This window comes from Malus domestica, chromosome 13 (assembly GCF_042453785.1).
Source record: "Malus domestica chromosome 13, GDT2T_hap1".
Lineage (NCBI taxonomy): Eukaryota > Viridiplantae > Streptophyta > Magnoliopsida > Rosales > Rosaceae > Malus > Malus domestica.
Window position 1 is genome coordinate 42,078,775 of NC_091673.1, and position 21,988 is coordinate 42,100,762.

General features: G+C 39.3%; 1 protein-coding gene across 1 annotated transcript; it reads left to right on the forward strand.

The window, feature by feature from the left end:
• The first annotated feature begins 21,197 nt into the window (after window positions 1-21,197).
• On the forward strand, window positions 21,198-21,752 carry LOC139190997 (uncharacterized). Its single transcript, XM_070811495.1, has one exon. The coding sequence runs from the start codon at window positions 21,198-21,200 to the stop codon at window positions 21,750-21,752; it is 555 nt and encodes a 184-aa protein (XP_070667596.1).
• Window positions 21,753-21,988: the final 236 nt, after the last annotated feature.

A 21,988-nucleotide genomic window follows, 5' to 3' on the forward strand; every position in this document is an offset into this window, starting at 1 on the left:
AATTTATCAATGAGATAAGTAGTGAAACAATTTTCATCCTTTCATAAAAGTCATTCAAACAAAATATCACAACAAATTTACGATCATATTCGGGGCTTCAAAACAGCCCCTAACTACTAAAAATTAGTTACACATTATCCTCAAATTAAACCAAACGTAAAACATGAGTTTGAGAAGATAACACCAATAAGAATGGAGTGAAGCCCTCTGCCTCTGTGCTCCTCTTCTTCCCTGTGCTTATTTCTGCGCCTAGCAAGTCCCTGACTTGCCCTTTGATTTCTCACTGCCCTCCTTATTTTCTGCGCTCTTCTGATTTCTTTTCTTTCTGCCATCCCCGTCAGTTTCTCCACCTCCTACAGCCATTTAAATTCACAATTAGTGCTCCACTTGCTCCACTTTAATGAAAACAATGCTAAAACAAAAATAACTGTATATTAACACAAGGTAAGGTAAAATGCCACAATTTTAACACAAAAACATCACAAAGACTTTAGAAATGGATGGTATAAATGCATGAAATATATGAATTATCAAATACCCCCAAACTTACATTTTTGCTAGTCCTCGAGCAAAACAAAGAAAACATGAAAAAGGAATAACATGAAAAACATTAGTTTTCCCCTATGTGACCCTCATAGAATTTTATTCAAGAAAACAAATCATCAAGAACCATAGCTAGCATCAAGGAACTAACCCAAGTTCATCTTCCTTATTCAAATATTAGCAGTAATCTTTGAATCATCCTTGAAGTGTAGTGTGTGAGATAGCCATGCTAATTCAATTTCAAAATTTTTATATTTTTAAAATCATCATATGCAAACTAGCAACCTTCTCACGGGATATACACTCAATCACACATGTGTTTAGTTTAAATGGGTTTCGCTCAAAGAATCAAATGTGAAATTTCTACCATAAGCTTGCATAAAGATCTCATCTCCACAATCGTAATTGCAAAACTTAAATCAAGAGGACTTTTATTGGATGTAATGAGGTTTAGGGAGAGGGTTTTTGAAATGAATGAATAGGCAAACACAAGTTCCAAGCTACATTGCAAGCAATTCTTTTGTTTAGATTTATAAGAACTCAAGCTCTCCAGCAATTCTTCTAGCACCTCCAACCACACCCTTAAACTGAAAAATGAACAACTTTTTTATTTCATTTGTATACAATCTTTCTTTTTCTTTTTTTTTTCTTTTTTCTTTTCTTTTCTTTTTTTTTTCTTTTTTCTTTTTAAATACAAACATGAAATACCCCCACACTTATTCTTTTGCCAAACACCTTCAAAGTACTTCACAAACATTTCTCATAAGACATTCTCACATTGCTCACTAGCTTGCTTGGAAAGGGTAAGGAAAAAAAAGTTTCAGGCATAAGGGTAGACATATCTGGTGATAAGAAATAAAAGGCTCAACATACACGGCTCAAATTGGCAATCTAATGATATCATTTTTCTTTGGGAAACATGGTTATTTGGGCCATAGTGGTAAACCTAATGCCTCTATCATTTCCAAGTTCATGCAATCAATGACAAACATTTCGAAAGATCGTTACGCAAGTTCTAGAGATGTATCTCACATAAGTTCATCACACATGAAAGAATAGGAGTGTATGAAAAATGCACACACTTTCAATCGGCTCAAAAACTTACATAGGATGTATATGGTCACTAAATTCACATATGAAGCTTTAAGTCATACTTTAGTTTCACATTAACAAGGCTATGTGCATTTGGTTTTTCAAAGATGGTCAAACATGTACAAAACTAACAAGAGAATTAGGAATTTCACAAAACACATGTTAACTAAGTTCTTGATGATCATGGTTCAAATTTGATCCAATTATATCATTGGGTCAGGACACTAACAAAAATCTAATTTAAAACAATAAGAGAAACAAGACAATATTTTTGGATTTTTAAATTTTCCAATTTTTTTAAAAATTTTTTTTTATTTTTTTAAAAGAAAACAAAACTAATTAAGAAAACAAAAAGCAACAACATGGAAACAAATGAAACTTGTTCGTAGTTGAAGGTACAAAAAATTTCAATTTGGTCATTTTTTATACTCTTTACCCCCAAACTTAAACTGGACATTGTCCCCAATGTCAGAAAACACTATAATGCAAATAAAAATAAAATAAATAATAAGAAACAAAATAAAACAAGTGGACTGAAAACTTCCCTAATTTGCAGTAAAATCAAGCGATGACCCCCAAGCTAAAATTCTGCAATCAACTTCAAGGGTGGAAATAACCAAAAGTTCCTGCAAAGAAAAGAAATAATTCAGTTAAGTGACACAAGAAAATATAAAAAAAATTGCAAACGAAAAATTGAAAATCACAATAAAAGACAATGAATAGAACTAATAAGTGGTCATTGGTCGTGCTTGTTGACTTTCCACAGCTTTCCTCTTGAACGGGGTGACACTTAGCTTTTTACTTGCAAGTGATGATTTGATGATATTGTACGGCGAAGCTTTGCTCTTTGGTGATGTTGCAGTTCCCTATTTGTTCTCCAAGCAGATGTGGCAGCTTCTCTAGTTCTTCAGCTCGGACTCCTTCCGCTGGGATGATTGTACAAGCTGCATTCTTCTCTGCTTGTTTCTTCTGTACGTTGTCTCCACATGCTGTTAGTATCATTTTCGCTTGCCTTATCTGTTCTTCAGGTAGATGTGGCAGCTTCTTTGGAAGTACATCAGCAGTGGAAGACGAGTACTCGAGAGCAATTTCTCCATGTCCTGCAGGTTAGAACAAAGACAAGGAAAAGGACATGGAGAATGCATGATATGAGATACTCTTGCTTTCAACCTTTATGATATGAAATACTTTTGCTTTGAATGGGTTGTTCGCAGGAGTATCCCAAGGAATGAGGAACACAGAATAACTTAGGAGGATTCTTTGGGAATGCATTCTCGGAGATGAAGAAGTGCTGAGAGGGTGTGCCTTTGCTGTGGAAGGCGAAGGTAAATACTTATAGGACTTTTCTTCACAACCGGAACTATTCTCTCACTCATTGTCGGCAGCCGGTGGATGGATGAATAGTACAAATTACGCGCTTTCTGACAAAGCTGCCCGTAATTTCCGCAAAGCTGCAAGTTGCATGTGACGAGTGACGACACGTCTGGACAAATTGATCTTTTGAAATCCGGGGTTCGGCTCGTGGTTTCTGAGCAAGCCCAGCCTTTAAGAAATGAAACGCCTCTTTTGAGAAAAGAATCCGGCTTTTGAGAAAGGAAACTCCTCTTTTGAGAAAAGAATCAGGCTTTTGAGAACGGAGCCCCGACTCTTCGATTTGCGAGAGGACGCCTCTTTTATTTCTGAGGAGCGCCTCTTTGATTTCTTCTTTTTATAGAGGCGTTAATTTTGTTCCACAACACACTTGAGCTCCCTCCTGTAAACACTCCCTCTTGCACTCCCAAAATCTTAATCAGTCCGACTCTCTTCTTTCTTCACCACCTCTGAAAAATGTCTGGCCCTTCCGATCGTCGTTTTGACTTGAACATTGGTGAAGAGGCAGCTCCGCCTTCACCAGACAACATATGGCGCCCATCCTTCATATCCCCAACCGGTCCCCTCACCGTTGGGGATTCGGTGATGAAAAATGACATGACCGCTGCGGTGGTGGCCCGGAACCTTGTCACCCCAAGAGATAACAGACTGCTCGCTAGACGGTTTGATGAATTGGCGGTTAAGGAGTCTCTGGCTCTTAGCGTGCAGTGTGCGGGTTCTGTGTCCAACATGGCCCAACGCCTATTTGCTCGAACCCGTCACGTTGAATCGTTGGTGGCTGAAATACAGAGTCTCAAAGATGAGGTTAGAGGACTCAAGCATGAAAATAAACAATTGCACAAGCTTGCACACAATTATGCCACAAACATGAAGAGGAAAATTGACCAGCTGCAGGAAAATGATGGTCAAATTTTACTTGATCACCGGAGGTTTGTGGGCTTATTCCAACCGCATCTGCCTTCGTCCTCTGGGGCTATACCTCGTAGTGAAGCTCCAAATGATCAACCTCTGATGCCTCCTCCTTCTGTGGCCCCGCCGACTGCTGAAGCTCCGCCGACTACTGAAGTTCCTCCTAAGCAGCCTATGTGAAGACTCCCTCATGTATTTATCTGCTTAATGTTCCTTTTTTTTTTATGAATGTACAAGTACTTTGCAAGAAGTTGTGGTAGAGATTGCAACATCATTACCTGCATAACGGAACAAAAGTAGGACTTAAACACACAAACCAGAAAACAAGAGAAAAACAGAACAAGAACATTTAAAATTATTCAAAATAAAGATGAAAGATAAAAAGCTTGGGTTGCCTCCCAAGAAGCGCTTTCTTTAACGTCTTGCAGCCGGACGATGCCTCCAGTAATCATCCAAAGGGAACTGGTTCTTGGAGAGGTACAACCTCCACATCATGCTCGGCAAAAGGCTCGTAATATGGCTTGAGTCTATGCCCATTCACTTTGAACACGTTTACGGTCTTCGTACTTCGGATTTCCACTGCACCATGAGGAAAAATATTAGTTACAACAAATGGACCAACCCATCGAGAACGAAGCTTACCTGGAAATAATCGAAGGCGAGAATTAAATAGAAGAACTTTCTGTCCAATGACAAAGTTCTTCCTTAAGATCATCTTATCATGAAATGCCTTTGATTTCTCCTTGTATATTCGACTTGACTCGTACGCATCATTCCGGATTTCGTCTAACTCATTTAATTGAAGCTTCCTTTGCTTACCGGCAACACTCATGTCCATGTTGTAGGCTTTGATCGCCCAATAAGCTTTGTGCTCTAACTCTACTGGAAGACGGCATGGTTTCCCATAAATTAACCGAAATGGGGACATTCCAATAGGAGTCTTATAGGCAGTCCTATAAGCCCATAATGCATCGTTCAAGCGCATGCTCCAATCCTTCCTACTAGGACTCACAGTTTTCTCCAAAATTTGCTTAACCTCACGATTTGATACTTCTGCTTGACCGCTAGTTTGCGGATGATAAGGTGTAGACACCTTATGTGTGACATTGTACTTCCTAAGCAACGCTTCAAATGTTCGATTGCAAAAATGACTCCCTCCATCACTAATGATTGCTCTAGGTATTCCAAATCTTGCAAAGATGTTACTCTTAATAAAATCTGAAACAACTTTTGAATCATTAGTTTTGGTGGCTTTTGCTTCCACCCATTTAGAAACATAATCCACAGCCAATAAAATGTAAAGAAAACCATTTGAAGATGGAAAAGGTCCCATGAAATCAATGCCCCACACATCAAAGATCTCAACAACCAAAATAGGGGTTTGTGGCATTTGATTTCTTGGGCCCAAGTTACCTGTTCGTTGACAACGATCACATGTTGCACAAAACTCATACGCATCCTTAAACAGACTCGGCCAATAAAATCCACTCTCTAACACCTTAAGTGCTGTCCTCTTTGCTCCAAAATGGCCACCACATGCATAAGAATGACAAAAAGTTAGAATAGATTTAAACTCAGATTCGGGGACACACCTTCTAATTAATTGATCAGTGCAATATTTCCACAAATAAGGATCATCCCACTCGTAGTATTTGGCGGTTTTGACAAGCTTATCTTTCTGAGCACGTGTAAAATCATCCGGAATCTTTTTGATGACCTTGTAATTGATAATATCTGCATACCAAGGGTCAGTAATCTTTAATGAAAACAATTGCTCATCCGGAAAACTCTCACTTAAAGGGATGAGATCTTCCTCTGTGTTTGAATGCACAAGTCGACTAAGATGATCTGCTACAACATTCTCACTCCCTTTCTTATCCTTGATCTCTAAGTCAAACTCTTGAAGTTGAAGTATCCATCGAATGAGTCGCGGTTTTGCATCGTTTTTTGTGAGTAGATACTTTAATGCTGCATGGTCAGAAAACACAATAATTTTAGTCCCAATCAGATAAGATCGAAATTTTTCTAAAGCGAATACAACAGCTAAAAACTCCTTCTCTGTTGTTGAATAATTCAACTGGGCATCATTAAGTGTCCGGGATGCATAATAAATGACATGAGGCACTTTGTTGACACGTTGCCCTAGAACTGCTCCGACTGCATAGTCTGAAGCATCGCACATCAACTCAAAAGGTAAACTCCAATCTGGTGGCATGATCACAGGAGCTGTGGATAACAACTCCTTAAGCTTGTTGAAAGCTACCACACACTCTTTATTCATATCAAATGATACATCCTTTTGAAGCAAACGACACAACGGTCTAGAAATCTTTGAGAAGTCCTTCATAAACCTGCGGTAAAAACCTGCATGTCCCAGAAAAGAACGAACCTCCCTGACAGTAGTAGGGAGAGGTAAAGAACTAACAAGTTCTGCTTTTGACTTATCCACTTCAATTCCCTTTTCAGATATGATATGCCCTAGAACTAATCCATGAGAAACCATGAAATGACATTTTTCCCAATTTAAGACCAGATTAGTTTCTTGGCAACGTTTTAAAACTAGGGACAAATTATGTAGACAGGTATCAAAAGAATCACCATAAACAGAAAAATCATCCATGAACACTTCAATTATTTTCTCAATCATATCAGAAAAGATACTCACCATACACCTTTGAAATGTGGCAGGTGCGTTGCAAAGTCCAAACAGCATCCTTCGATATGCAAATGTACCAAATGGACATGTGAAAGTCGTCTTTTCTTGATCCTCTGGAGCAACTGCAATTTGATTATATCCAGAATAGCCATCAAGAAAACAATAATGAGAATGACCAGCTAACCTTTCTAACATTTGATCAATGAATGGGACTGGAAAGTGATCCTTGCGTGTGGTGTTGTTTATCTTCCGATAGTCTGTACAAACTCTCCAACTATTTTGCACACGTGTAGGCACTAGCTCATTAGCTTCATTCTTAACAACTGTGACTCCTGATCACTTTGGAACTACGTGAACAGGGCTCACCCACTTGCTGTCTGAAATAGGATATATGATGCCAACATCAAGAAGTTTGATAACCTCTTTCTTGACGACCTCCATCATGAGAGGGTTTAAACGACGTTGAGCTTCCCTTGTTGGTTTTGCACCTTCCTCCAACAGAATCTTATGCATACATGTAGCTGGATTTATACCTTTGATATCTGTAATGCTCCAAGCTATCGCAGTTTTATGATCCTTCAGTACCCGGATCAGTTTCTCCATCTCCTCTGCTGTGAGTTGTGATGATATGATGACTGGTAATGTTTCTTCCTCTCCCAAAAATGCATACTTCAAATATTCAGGAATCGATTTAAGCTCCAATTTTGGTGCCTGAATCACAGAAGGAAGATTTTTTTTGTTAGAAATAGGAAGAGAAATAAAATAGGCAGAAGATTTACCGTGAATTGGTGAAAGAGACTCAAGATCTGCCATAGTCTGAATTAATTCTTCATCAATGTGCTCGAAAGTATTAAGCTTTTCATGTGTAATGCTATGCACTAACACCTTTTCTAAATTACCTTGTCCCACACTTTCATTAAAACAATCCTGCACAAAATAGTCAAACGCATCAATAGAGAAACAAGATTCAAAATCAATAGGGTACCTCATAGCCTCGAAGATTTTGAATTTGACAATTTCTCCATCAATTTCCATGGTCAAGGTACCATCATAGACGTCAATCTTTGTACGTGCCGTTCTAAGGAATGGTCTTCCCAATATAAGAGGAAGTGCAGTAGGCATAGGGTCATGTTCCATCTCAAGAACAAAAAAATCAGCAGGAAAAATAAGCTCATTCACTTGCACAAGTACATCCTCCAATAAGCCTTTCGGATATCTATTTGAACGGTCTGCCAACTGGATTATTACCTTTGTTTCCTTCAACTCTCCAAGGTTCAATGATTCATACACTGAATATGGCATCAGATTGATGGATGCCCCCAAATCACACAATGCTCTCCCAAACTCTTTCCCTCCAATTACACATGGAATGGTAAAGCTACCGGCATCCTTCAACTTTGGTGGTAGCTTCCTTTGCAAAACAGCTGATGCTTCCTCACTTAATGCCACAGTTTCTTGATCATTGAATCTCCTCTTGTTTGTACAAAGCTCTTTAAGGAACTTTGCATACTTGGGCACTTGTTTTATGGCATCTAAAAGAGGTAAGTTCACTTGGACTTTCCGGAAAGTATCCAAGATTTCCTTATCAGTTTGCTCTTTCTTAGACTTCATAAACCTACGAGGAAAAGGAATAGGGACACATGAGTTAAATGAATTTTGAATTTCTTTACTTACCTTATCAGAATCTTTTTTGTTCAATTCTGTATCTTTAGGAGACTTTTCAGTTTCTGTTGAATCCTCATCTTGCTTAAAAATTTCTTTTCCACTCCTTAAAGTCATAGCATTTAACTGCTCCGCATTTGGATTTGTCACAGTTTGGCTCGGTAACCTTCCTGGTTGGTGTTGTTGCCCCATCAAACTTGCTAACTGACTCATTTGACGCTCAAGGTTTTCAATTGCTTTGTCTGTTTTCTGTTGATGAGATTGAGTAGAGTTAGCTAAAGAAGCAATTAAATCCTCAAGAGACTTACTTGGAGCTTGTTGTTGTTGAGGCTGAAATGGTGCCTGCGGTCTTGCTTGAAAGAAGCCAGGCGGACGGTTATAGTTGTTGGGAACAGATTGTTGTCCGTTGTCTTGATTGTTCCATTTTAAGTGTGGATGATCACGCCATCCTGCATTATAGTTGTTGGAATAGGGATCATACTTTTGCCTTTGTTGCCCTTGAAACCCTCCTAACGCATTAGCTTGCTCAAGACCACCTTGATCCATCAACGAAGGGCAAATGTTCGTGGCATGTCCCATCATTGAACATACACCACACACCTGTTTTGGAGCCACAATAACCTGTTGCACAAGATTAGTCAAGTTAGCTAATTGTAATTCAATACTAGAATTAGCACTTACCTCGTTAACTTTCTTAAAAGGTAGCTCATCTCTCCCTCCAAATTGTCGTGTGTTGCCAGCAATGTTCTTTAATAATGCCTTAGCATTTATTGGTGTCTTGTCCATGAATGCTCCTCCACTTGCTGCATCAAGCATTATACGATCAGTACCACATAATCCTTCATAAAAATACTGTATTAAAAGATGCTCTGAAATTTGATGATTAGGACAAGATGCAACCAAATGTGTGAATCGCTCATAGTAATCTCCAAAGGGCTCTCCATGTTGTTGTCGGATTGCACATATGTCTTTCCTTATGCTTGCAGCTTTGGTGGCCGGAAAATATTGCTCTAAGAATGCTTGCTTCACCTGATTCCAGGTGTTCATTGATCCCGGAGGTAAATTGTAAAGCCACTCCTTTGCCTTAGCTTCTAATGTAAATGGGAATGCTCTCAACTTGACTTGCTCCTCATTCACATTTGCTGGTCTCATTCCTGAGCATACTACATGAAACTCCATAAGATGCTTGTTGGCATCCTCTGTTGCGAACCCATGGAACTTAGGCAAATAGTGAATCATGCCGGACTTGAGCTCACATCCTCCTTCGTCATTTGGATATGTGATGCACAATGGTTGTTGATCCGTGTTTGGCGTTGCCAACTCCCTGAGAGTACGGTTGTCAGCCATGTCTCCTTGTGGTTTTTCCTCCTTTATTGAACTAAAATGTGGTGGAGACGATGATGATGGTACGGACACCAATGCTTGATTCTGTTTGATTTCTCCTCGAACCTTTCGAAGTATTTGTTCAGGCTCAGGATTGTAGGGAGCTATATCAATGCTTTCGGACCTTCGAGTTTGCATATACTACAAAAAGTACCTGAAATAAACCCAAAACCAAAAACACTAAATAGACAAGAAATAGAAAATAATACAAATAAATAAAAATAAAATATAAGCAATCAGAAATAACAATCCCCGGCGACACGGCGCCAAAAATTTGGTAGGGAATTATAACGCACCACAAAGTAGCACACAATAATCCTATTAATTTTCCTTATTAACACTAAGGTTTGTCGATTGTAGCATATGAAAATAAGGGTCTTTCCCGCAGAAGATTGTTTTATCCAAATACTTAAAATGTCACAAAAACGGGTGGCTGTCTCCACTGACCAGCCACCAAACAATAATTATTAAACTAACTTATACTTATCCAAATGCAACGAAATTTTATACACATAAACTAGACACACCAAGCTATGCTCACACAAATTTTTGGGATTTTTGGATTTGATTTGCTATTTAAATTAAATCATGCAAAAACAGTACAGAAACCAATTTTAAATAATACCAATAGATTTTAATTCACAAGTTAAGAAAATGAGTTAGGGGACATGCTTTCCACCACCAAATAATCATGAGTATGTTATGTTTCATTCAAATTGCTTTTATTTCCGGATGAAGATGCTCAAGTTGGCTCAATGTTAGAACACAACTTATTACTCTTTCTTACGTAGTATGTTAAGAGAATGGTGTTTTCAACTTAACTTAGTCCCTAGCATGCAATCTAGAATGGTGTGTTCATAGATTTAACAAGTAGAAATCATTAAGAATAAAAAGAGTTTGAGTCATCACAAGGCATCGTAAGTACTGGTGTTGTCTTACTTCTCCTAGAAATCGTTTCACATGTTAACCACAATTAACAAATGCTACTCTAGAACATATGTAGGTCCTCATTCAACAAGGGCAGGCAGACATATATTCATAGCATTAAAATCCTAGATATGCTCACTATGTATGCATCCATAGAAACACATAAAGAATTTATCAATGAGATAAGTAGTGAAACAATTTTCATCCTTTCATAAAAGTCATTCAAACAAAATATCACAACAAATTTACGATCATATTCGGGGCTTCAAAACAGCCCCTAACTACTAAAAATTAGTTACACATTATCCTCAAATTAAACCAAACGTAAAACATGAGTTTGAGAAGATAACACCAATAAGAATGGAGTGAAGCCCTCTGCCTCTGTGCTCCTCTTCTTCCCTGTGCTTATTTCTGCGCCTAGCAAGTCCCTGACTTGCCCTTTGATTTCTCACTGCCCTCCTTATTTTCTGCGCTCTTCTGATTTCTTTTCTTTCTGCCATCCCCGTCAGTTTCTCCACCTCCTACAGCCATTTAAATTCACAATTAGTGCTCCACTTGCTCCACTTTAATGAAAACAATGCTAAAACAAAAATAACTGTATATTAACACAAGGTAAGGTAAAATGCCACAATTTTAACACAAAAACATCACAAAGACTTTAGAAATGGATGGTATAAATGCATGAAATATATGAATTATCACATATAATGACTTCTATTCAAGCCCTGCTCAGCCACCACAACCTCATACACAATATACCCAACCAAACTCAGGTTCGTCAATAAATTATGAACAAATTCTTAATGAATTAAATTCTTTGGCGCAGGGCTCACAAAATCAAGTCAATGAGGCTCAACAAGGAGAATATTGGCAGCCATATGAGGAGTTCTATACAACGCCTATGCAGCCACCACAACCTGCCCCGCAACAATTCCAATCAAATTCAGGTTCGTCAATAGATTGTGCTCAAATTCTTGATGTACTAACTTCTTTGACGCAGGAATCACAAAATCAAGCCCAAGTGATGAGCGAATTGAAGAATCAAATGGGAGAGATCGCAGAATTCATGGGGCAAATGCAAGAACAAAGTGAAGTAACTGACTCAACTGTTGAAATTATTGAAGCTATCAACTTGGAAAGTGGCATAGAGGTTGGAGATGAACCCAAGATGTCCAAACCAAGCCAAAACATGGATGAACAGTTACTGCTCGAAGAAGAGGAGGATAACAAGGCCACGGCAAAGGAAGAACCACCATTGCTGCAGCCTACCCTAGCCCCAACACCCTTGCCGCAGCCCCATATGCCCTCTATGCAGTCCACTACAACCAAGGTAAGCCCAAATTCAATTCGTCCTGACCCCGTTCCACTAAATGTCTTTATTCCTTGCAGGATCATGCAATCCAAGGAAGAAGAGGGTGAGAAAGGCATCTTTGAAACCTTTCCAAAGAATCAAGAGAAAGAAGTGGATGGGGTATGTCTAGAATGCATCAAAGAGGATGTGCTTGAGACAACCATTCCTAAAGAAGTTGAATTTTATGACATGGGACAAGTCCCAACCATCACATTCAATCTGGCCAAGTCCAATATCCCTGAAGCTTTCAAAAATGTGGTGTTTGTCATTGAGTTCTTGTCGGACAAAGCAAGTAAGCCATCTTCTCCAATTTCGATTTTAGTATATACTAACTTGTTGATTTTGATGATTCAGGCACCTACTCTAGAATTTAAACCATTGCCGGATCACGTCAAGTATCACCGTCCATTCAAGGATCAATTCCATGCTATAGGCCCTATCCAGGTTTAGAAGGAAGTATCGTCCGGCTGCAAGACGTTAAAGAAAGCGCTTCTTGGGAGGCAACCCATGTATTCAAAAAAAAGGAAGATCTATGAATCGCTCTACAATTAGTTTTGCGTTTCTAAAAACCTTCACTTTTCTGCATTTTTATTTTGCCATGATTGTCATTTTTTTTATTTTTGTTTATTTTTGTTTATTTAATTATTTTTGGGTGTGGGTTTATTTTTGAAACATTGATAGATATGCAAGATATTCTTACATTCTTTTTCATGAAAAAAAAAAAAAAAAAAAAAAAAAAAAAAAAAACTTAAACTTAAAAATATTTTACAATGATGTGTGAACTAATAGCATTCATTGGTCAGGTGGTGCTTCAGTAGTCGGCGGAGCTTCAGCAGTCGGCGGGGCCACGGAAGGAGGAGGTATCTGAGGTTGATCAGTTGGAGCTTCACTACGCGGTGTCGCCCCAGAAGACGAAGGCAGATGCGGTTGGAACAAACCCACAAACCTTCGGTGATCAAGTAAAATCTGACCATCATTTTCCTGCAGCTGGTCAATTTTCCTCTTCATGTTTGTGGCATAACTGTGTGCAAGCTTATGCAATTGTTTATTTTCATGCTTGAGTCCTCTAATCTCCTCTTTGAGACTCTGTATTTCAGCCACCAACGATTCAACGTGACGGGTTCGGGCAAATAGGCGTTGGGCCATGTTGGACACGGAACCGGCACACTGCACGCTAAGAGCCAGAGACTCCTTAACCGTCAATTCATCAGACCGTCTAGCGAGCAGTCTGTTATCTCTTGGGGTGACAAGGTTCCGGGCCACCACCGCAGCGGTCATGTCATTTTTCATCACCGAATCTCCAACGGTAAGAGGACCGGTAGGGGATATGAAAGATAGGCGCCATATGTTGTCTGGTGAAGGCGGAGCTGCCTCTTCACCAATGTTCAAGTCAAAACGACGATCGGAAGGGCCAGACATTTTCTGAAGGTGGTGAAGAAAGAAGAGAGTCGGACTGATTAAGATTTTGGAAGTTTACAGGAGGGAGCTCAAGTGTGTTGTGGAACAAAATTAACGCCTCTATAAAAAGAAGAAATCAAAGAGGCGCTCCTCAGAGAAGCGTCCTCTCGCAAATCGAAGAGTCGGGGCTTCTTTCTCAAAAGCCGGATTCTTTTCTCAAAAGAGGCGTTTCATTTCTTAAAGGCTGGGCTTGCTCAGAAACCACGAGCCGAACCCCGGATTTCAAAAGATCAATTTGTCCAGACGTGTCGTCACTTGTCACACGCAAATTGCTTTGCGAAATTCTCGGGCAGTTTGTCGAAGCACCAATTCAGAAATCGAAGAGGGAAATTCAACAGTCAAAGACACGCTAGCTTTCTCAAAAGCTGGGCTTCAACCCACGGGCAAATCTTCTTTTCCAGATTTATCCGCACGTGTCACATGCTACCTCTACAATCGACGATGCTCAGAGCTCGAAGCGCCGATTCCAGATATCAGTGAGGAATCTGCTTTGCGGAAATTACGGGCAGCTTTGTCAGAAAGCGCGTAATTTGTACTATTCATCCATCCACCGGCTGCCGACAATGAGTGAGAGAATAGTTCCGGTTGTGAAGAAAAGTCCTATAAGTATTTACCTTCGCCTTCCACAGCAAAGGCACACCCTCTGAGCACTTCTTCATCTCCGAGAATGCATTCCCAAAGAACCCTCTCGAGTCACACTGTATTCCTCATTCCCTGGGATACCCCTGCAAACAACCCATCCAGAGCAAAAGTATTTCATATCATAATGGTTGAAAGCAAGAGTATCTCATATCATGCATTCTCCATGTCTTTTTCCTTGTCTTTGTTCTAACCTGCAGGACATGGAGAAATTGCTCTCGAGTACTCGTCTTCCACTGCTGATGTACTTCCAAAGAAGCTGCCACATGCTGAAGAACAGATAAGGCAAGCGAAAATGATACCAACAGCATGTGGAGACAACGTACAGAAGAAACAAGCAGAGAAGAATGCAGCTTGCACAATCATCCCAGTGGAAGGAGTCCGAGCTGAGGAACTAGAGAAGCTGCCACATCTGCTTGGAGAACAAATCAGGAACTGCAACATCACCAAAGAGCAAAGCTTCGCCGTACAATATCATCAAATCATCACTTGCAAGTAAAAAGCTAAGTGTCACCCTGTTCAAGAGGAAAGCTGTGGAAAGTCAACAAGCACGACCAATGATTACTTATTAGTTCTTTTTATTGTCTTTTATCGTGATTTTCAATTTTTCGTTTGCATTTTTTTTTTATTTATTTTTTATTATTATTTTATTTTCTTGCGTTACTTAACTGAATTATTTCTTTTCTTTGCAGGAACTTTTGGTTATTTCCACCCTTGAAGTTGATTGCAGAATTTTATCTTGGGGGTCATCGCTTGATTTTACTGCAAATTAGGGAAGTTTTCAGTCCAATTGCTTTATTTTGTTTCTTATTATTTTTTTATTTTATTTTATTTGCGTTATAGTGTTTTCTGACATTGGGGACAATGTCAAGTTTAAGTGTGGGGGTAGAAATCTCTAGAATTTCATTTGTTTAGAATTTCATTTGTTTCTGTGTTGTTGCTTTTTGTTTTCTTTAAAAATAAAAAAATAAAAAAAATCGGAAAATTTAAAAATCCAAAAATATTGTCTTGTTTCCCTTATTGTTCTGAATTAGATTTTTGTTAGTTTCCCGACCCAATGATATAATTGGATCAAATTTGAACCATGATCATCAAGAACTTAGTTAACATGTGTTTTGTGAAATTCCTAATTCTCTTGTTAGTTTTGTACATGTTTGACCATCTTTGAAAAACCAAATGCACATAGCCTTGTTAATGTGAAACTAAAGTATGACTTAAAGCTTCATATGTGAATTTAGTGACCATATACATCCTATGTGAGTTTTTGAGCCTATTGAAAGTGTGTGCATTTTTCATACACTCCTATTCTTTCATGTGTGATGAACTTATGTGAGATACATCTCTAGAACTTGCGTAACGATCTTTCGAAATGTTTGTCATTGATTGCATGAACTTGGAAATGATAGAGGCATTAGGTTTACCACTAGAGCCCAAATAACCATGTTTCCCAAAAGAAAAATGATATCATTAGATTGCCAATTTGAGCCGGGTATGTTGAGCCTTTTATTTCTTATCACCAGATATGTCTACCCTTATACCTGAAACATTTTTCCTTACCCTTTCCAAGCAAGCTAGTGAGCAATGTGAAATTGTCTTATGAGAAATATTTGTGAAGTACTTTGAAGGTGTTTGGCAAAAGAATAAGTGTGGGGGTATTTCATGTTTATATTAAAAAAAAAAAAAAAAAAGGAGAAAAGAAAAAGAAAAAGAAAGATTGTACACAAAGAAAATAAAAAGTTTTTAAAGTTTCAGTTTAAGGGTGTGGTTGGAGGTGCTAGAAGAATCGCTGGAAATATTGAGTTCTTATAAATCTAAACAAAAGAATTGCTTGCAATGTAGCTTGGAACTTGTGTTTTCCTATTCTTTCGTTTCAATAACTTTATCCCTAAGCCTCATTACATCCAATAAAAGTCCTCTTGATTTAAGTTTTGCAATTATGATTGTGGAGAAGTGATCTTTATGCAAGCTTATGGTAGAAATTTCACATTTGATTCTTTGAGCGAAACACATTAAAACTAAACACATATGTGATTGAGTGTATATCCCGTGAGAAGGTTACTTGTTTGCATATGATGATTTTAAAAATAAAAACTTGAAATTGCATTAGCATGGCTATCTCACACACTACCCTTCAAGGATGATTCAAAGATTACTGCTAATATTTGAATAAGGAAGATGAACTTGGATTAACTTGTTTGGTGCTAGCTATGGTTCTTGATGATTTGTGTTCTCAAATGAAATTCTATGAAGGTCACATAGGGGGAAACTAATGTTTTTCATGTTAGTACTTTTTCTTGTTTTCTTTGTTTTGCTCGAGGACTAGCAAAAGTTAAGTGTGGGGGTATTTGATCGGATCATATTTATATATATTTTTACTTCAAATTCACTCGTCTTTTCTTAGTTAGTTCCTTATATTTTTGAGCTATTTACGTTATTTTTGTGTTTATAGGATTTGTTATGCAAAGAAAATAAAAATAGAACAAGTGAAATTTTATGTAATAAATTCGTCAAAACTGTCTGTGTAGATCAGCTTTTAAATTAAATTAAAAAATATATATAATAATGATAAGTCATGATGATGTTTGAAACGTCATCATGATGGTTTTGTTTTGTAGAAGAAAAGAAAGGAACGGATGGAGAAGAAGAAAAGAAGGAATAAAAAAAGAAAAGAAGGAATAAAAAAATTTAAAAGAAGAATAAGAGGAGGGCATCGTGAAAGGATCCAAGGGGGAAAATGGACCAGAAAAAGTGATAGAAACGGGGGGATTGGAAGGAGACCTCGGGGAGGATACAAGCTGCCTTTGGCAGCGTGGAAGTTAGGCGTGGGGAGAGAAGCAAAGCTGCCTTTGCAGCTGGGCAGAGAGCAAACAGAGAGCAGAAAAACAAGAAGAAGAAAAATAGAGAGCTCACGCCACTGCTTGGCAAGGGAAAGAGGAAACCTCTGCACTCTCTTATTTCGGTTCTATTTTCCTAAACTCATGTTTAACTTTTGGTTTAATTTGAGAATAATGTGTAACTAATTTTATTTTAGCTAGAGGTTAATTCAAAGCCATGAATATATTTGTAATATGAATTGATTACTTTCAGTTGTGATTTCTGAGTTGTGATTTAATTTGCTTAACTGCTTGATTGATAACTTATTTTTGTATGTCGATTAAGAATGCATACTTAATTTACATGCATGAATTTGATGCTAGAATATAAGTGAATTTCACCTAATCGTTATGAACTTATATTCACAAGTAGTGAAGGTTGTTATCCACAATCGTGTTAAGTGAATTCTTGGCAAGAGTATCATGCTTTTCATAGTTACGAATGCCTCGTCAATGCTTATAGTTTTCACAAAGTTTAATGATCTTTGATTGTATCTCTATTGTGCTTTTCACGTAGGGGACTTTTGAAGAATGTTTTGAATTGTTGTATGCGTTTTCCCGTCCAATTCAATAACTTAAGGAAAACTTGAAGATTAAAAAAGTGTTGTTCACGGTTAATCTGAAGTGTTGAGATTCACAATTTATTGAAAGAACAACTGAAAATCAATTTAGGTTGCATATGTGTCATGTGTGGAGAAAAACCCTCTAGCTAGTCCGTACCCTATCCTTTCACCTTAATTTCATGTGTTTGTCAATTCTGTAATTTATTTAAGTTTAATTTACTTCTCGTCAAAACCAAACACCCCCAATTATTAAATTATATTATTTAGTTAGTTTTCATTGTTGTTAGTCTTTTAATTCAATTTCCGTCCATTTCAGTTCCTAGTGTCTAAATTGAGTGTTTCCATTATTTTGAGTCATTCTAAGTGTGTTTCAAGTTATTAGAGTTTTTAGCCTAGTTTTGTGTCCTTGAGTCTTATTTAATATTTTTTAAATTAATTTAGAATAGATTAGCAATCCCTCCTAATCCCCGGCCTAGAACGATACCCTACTTACATCCATACTACAATTGTCAAAAAGAGGGTTTAATTTGTGTGTCAAGAAATTCTCACATCAAGAGGCCAAACGTAGGGACCGACCCATGACCAAAAAAGGCTTGACGACCAAGAACTACTCTAAGTTCTCAATTCTAATCCACCAAATTCTCTGAGACATCAAGAACGAGCCATGGTTCAAGTTGCCGAAACAATCAAGGGGAGATACTTCCAAGTTGGATCACACCAAATACTGTGCATTTCACCAAGGTCCCGGTCACACAACTGACGACTGCTACACTTAGAAGAACTACCTAGAGAAGCTCGTTAAAGAAGGCAAGGTTGACAGATAATTGGACAAGCCACCTGCGCAGCCTAGAAGGAACACAAATGACGACGAGGAGCCGCCAGCCAAGAAGATTCGAATCAATGACATCTTCCCCAAATCCGAACATTTGGGGGCCACCAACAACTTTAAAAAGAGAGATCCAGCAAGCTCTACTAGTTTCACAAGTCCAAGCAGTCGACATCCAACCTAGACCCATCATTGGCTTCACCAAGCAGGATGCAGAAGGTGTCGATTTTCCACACAACGACGCACTAGTAGTATCTGTCCAACTGGCCCATGCCATAATTGACAGAATGATGGTCAACAATGAAGTGCAATCGACCTACTTTAACTCTTAATCATTCAGAAGGTGGGCCTGGAAAGCATAGTCATGCGTCGAGCATATGTACTCATTGAATTCAACGAGCACACCTCAACTGCCATTGGCCACATCACACTTGACGTGAAAATACCACCATTTGTCTCAAAGTAGACGTTCACGATTGTAAGTAACCCATCTCCGTACAATAGGAATCTTAGGAGACCTTGGTTGATCAAGCTAGATGTTGTCACTTCCGTCAAGTATCAGAAGATCTGATCCCGCATCCTAGGAGGAGGAGTGGACAAATCAAATCTGAACATGCCGCATCTCTACGATGCACTGTGCAAGTGTTGAAGGAATCAAAGAAGAAAACCTTTACCCTCGTAGAAGCTATCAAGGTCCAAAGGGACGAAGAAGCTACCAAATAGGAATTATAGCAAATGGATCATGAAGATGGCACCCAAGCAGACGGGATAGGATAGAAACACAAAGAGGACGTCGAAGACATCACTCTTGATCCCCAGTAGCTAAAAAAGACGGCTAGAATCGGCTCATGTCTACTAGTATATTCAACTTCTGGGAACCAGCTGTTTTGTTTCTTGGACGTATACTCTATCTACAACCAAATAGCCATGTACGAGCCCGACAAGGAGAAAACCGCGTCCTACTACTACAAAGTCATGCCCTTTGTCCCCAAGAACATGGGAGCCACCTACCAAAGGTTAGTAAACATGATGTTCAAAAAGAAAATTAGGGTAACCATGGAAGTCTATGTCAATGACATCATGGTCAAGGGCAAGCAGCAGTCAGACCACATCGACAACCTAAAGGAAACTTTCGACATCCTCAGAAAGTACAAGATGAAGCTCAACCCTACGAAATGCACATTCTGAGTATCTTTAGGCAAATTCTTAGGGTAACTAGTAACCTAACGAGGAATCGAAGAACATCCCAAGCAAATCCAAGCGATCCTAGAGATGAAATCTCCCATTACCTTAAAGGAGATCCAAAGCTTGACCGGACGAGTAGCCGCCCTCAACTGCTTTCTCTCGTGGTCTATTAATCGATGCAAGCCCTTTTTCAAGGCCATTAAGAGGGCAAAACGAGACAAATGGGATGAAGAGTGTGAAAGAGCTTTCTAAGACTTGAAAAAGTATCTTACATCACCTCCCTTACTATCTAAGCCGGAAGCAGATGAGGACTTATATATCTATTTGGCAGTCTCTAAAGTAGTAGTGAGCTTTGCCCTCATATGAGAAGAGCTGGGGGCCCAACTGTTGGTATTCTACACTTCTAAAGCTCTTCTCGATGCAGAAACAAGATATCTGAAGATCAAAAAATTAATTTTGACATTAATTGTTGCAGCTTGGAAACTCAGTACCTTCTACGATCAATCTTACATGGTCTAGACGCTTATCAATGAGTGATGAAGTAGGCATTGGAACTTGGCCAATACGGTTTAGTTTTTTTACCCTGCACAACGATAAAGGCCTAAGCCTTGGCGGACTTCATAGCAGAATTCACACCTAGTCTAGGCGATGCAACAGAGAGGCCTAGTGACGCCCCAGAAGCAGCCGAGCATACCTTAGCCGCACCTGCTCCCGCCAACGGAGACTTCTGCATTTTCATGTTTACGATGCATCCAACTACAAAGGCTTAGGAGCAGGTGTGGTCCTTGTCACCCGAGACGGTTTAATGCTCGAGCAGGTGATTACACTAGGCTTCAAAGCATCCAACAACGAAGCAGACTATGAGGCTCTACTAGTAGGCCTTCGAATGGCAAAAGAATTTGCCGTGAAGAAGCTTGCAATTCATTGCGATTCCCAACTAATCACCAGCTAGACTACTTGGGAGTACACGACAAAACATCCAAGGATGGCGCAATACCTAAAGAATGTACGCAAGCAGCTTGAGGCATTTTAGACTTACACTCTTACTCAAGTTCCGCTGGCAGACAACACCCATGTGGATGCGCTAGCCGGCTTAAGCTTCGCCCTCGACCACCAACTCAAATGCTTTATTCCAGTGGAGTATCTAGACAAGCCAAGCATAAAGACAGAGCCGGCAACCGAAGTGTCACAGGTCAGTATAACTCCCAACTGGCAAAGTTCTATTATAGAAAACTCCAAATAAAGGTAGAATGCTATTACATGTGGAATGATATTCTTATTCGAAAATCTTACACCGGACCATATCTCCGTTGCCTAACGCTTCCTAATGACTTAAAGGTTCTAAGCTCAATCCACGAAGGTGTTTATGGAAACCACTCCAGAGGTCGATCCTTAGCACAAAAGGCTCTTAATGCAGGCTACTACTGGAGTACAATGCACTAAGATGCTAAGAAGTTAGTACAAAAGTGTGACCGCTTCCAACGCTACAAGCTAGTAACAGCACTGCTTGTCAGCGAGATACACCCACAGATGAGTCCTTAGCCGTTCATGTAGTAGGAAATCAACCTGGTAAGACCTATGTCGCCTGCTACTAGGGGCAGAGGCATGATGATCATGATAACCACGACTCAGACGAACATAAAGCGCTTCATATGGAGGAACATCATTTGCCGATTTGGCATCGCTCAGTCCATCGTCACTAACAGTGGCCCGCAATTCGTGGGCAAAGTTCTTCCAAAAGTATGGCATCAAGCATCACATGTCCACGCTGAGATATCCTCAAGGCAATGGGCAGGCCGAAGCATCTAACAAAACGATCATCAACTGCCTCAAGAATTCCCTCACCGACAAGAAGGGAAAATGGCCAGATGAACTCCTCGAATGTCTATGGGCATATCGCACCACCAAAAGACGAGCAACCGGTGAGACTCCTTTCCCTTTGGCATTTGGTTCGAAAGCAATTATTCCTCCCAACATTATCGTGCCAAGCATTAGCACTCTACTGCCAAGCATTGAGCAGAATAGTAAAGAAATGGCCACAAGTTTAGATATGGTAGAGGAGAAGTGCGAGCATACCATTACTCTCATCGCAACCTACCAGCAACAGTTCCTCTCCAACTACAACAAAAGGGCCAAGATCCGGCAGTTCCAACTCAGAGATCTAATCCTAAGAAAAGCCTTCATCACTGCTCGCAGAGAAGCCTCCAAAAAAATGGATCCCATCTGGGAAGGTCTGTACAACATCAGCAGAGTAGGCTGCAAGGGTCATTACACCCTTGCCACTATGAATGACAAAGAGATCAAGAAGCAATAGAATGCCTACAACCTAAGGAAGTACCATGTTTTCCAATGCGAGAAGGTAAACTAATTCCTCGACACCCACATGGGTTTACTCTCCAAAGCAAGAGGATAAACTCTACACTACGAATATCCATACGTGGATGAGCCAGGCTGCCCTAGTATACCTAGATGCATGATGGCTTGCACCGGGATTCCTAGAAGTAGCCAAAATGGTCTTTTTCAAGGCTTGGCTAACTGAAGGATTTTGGG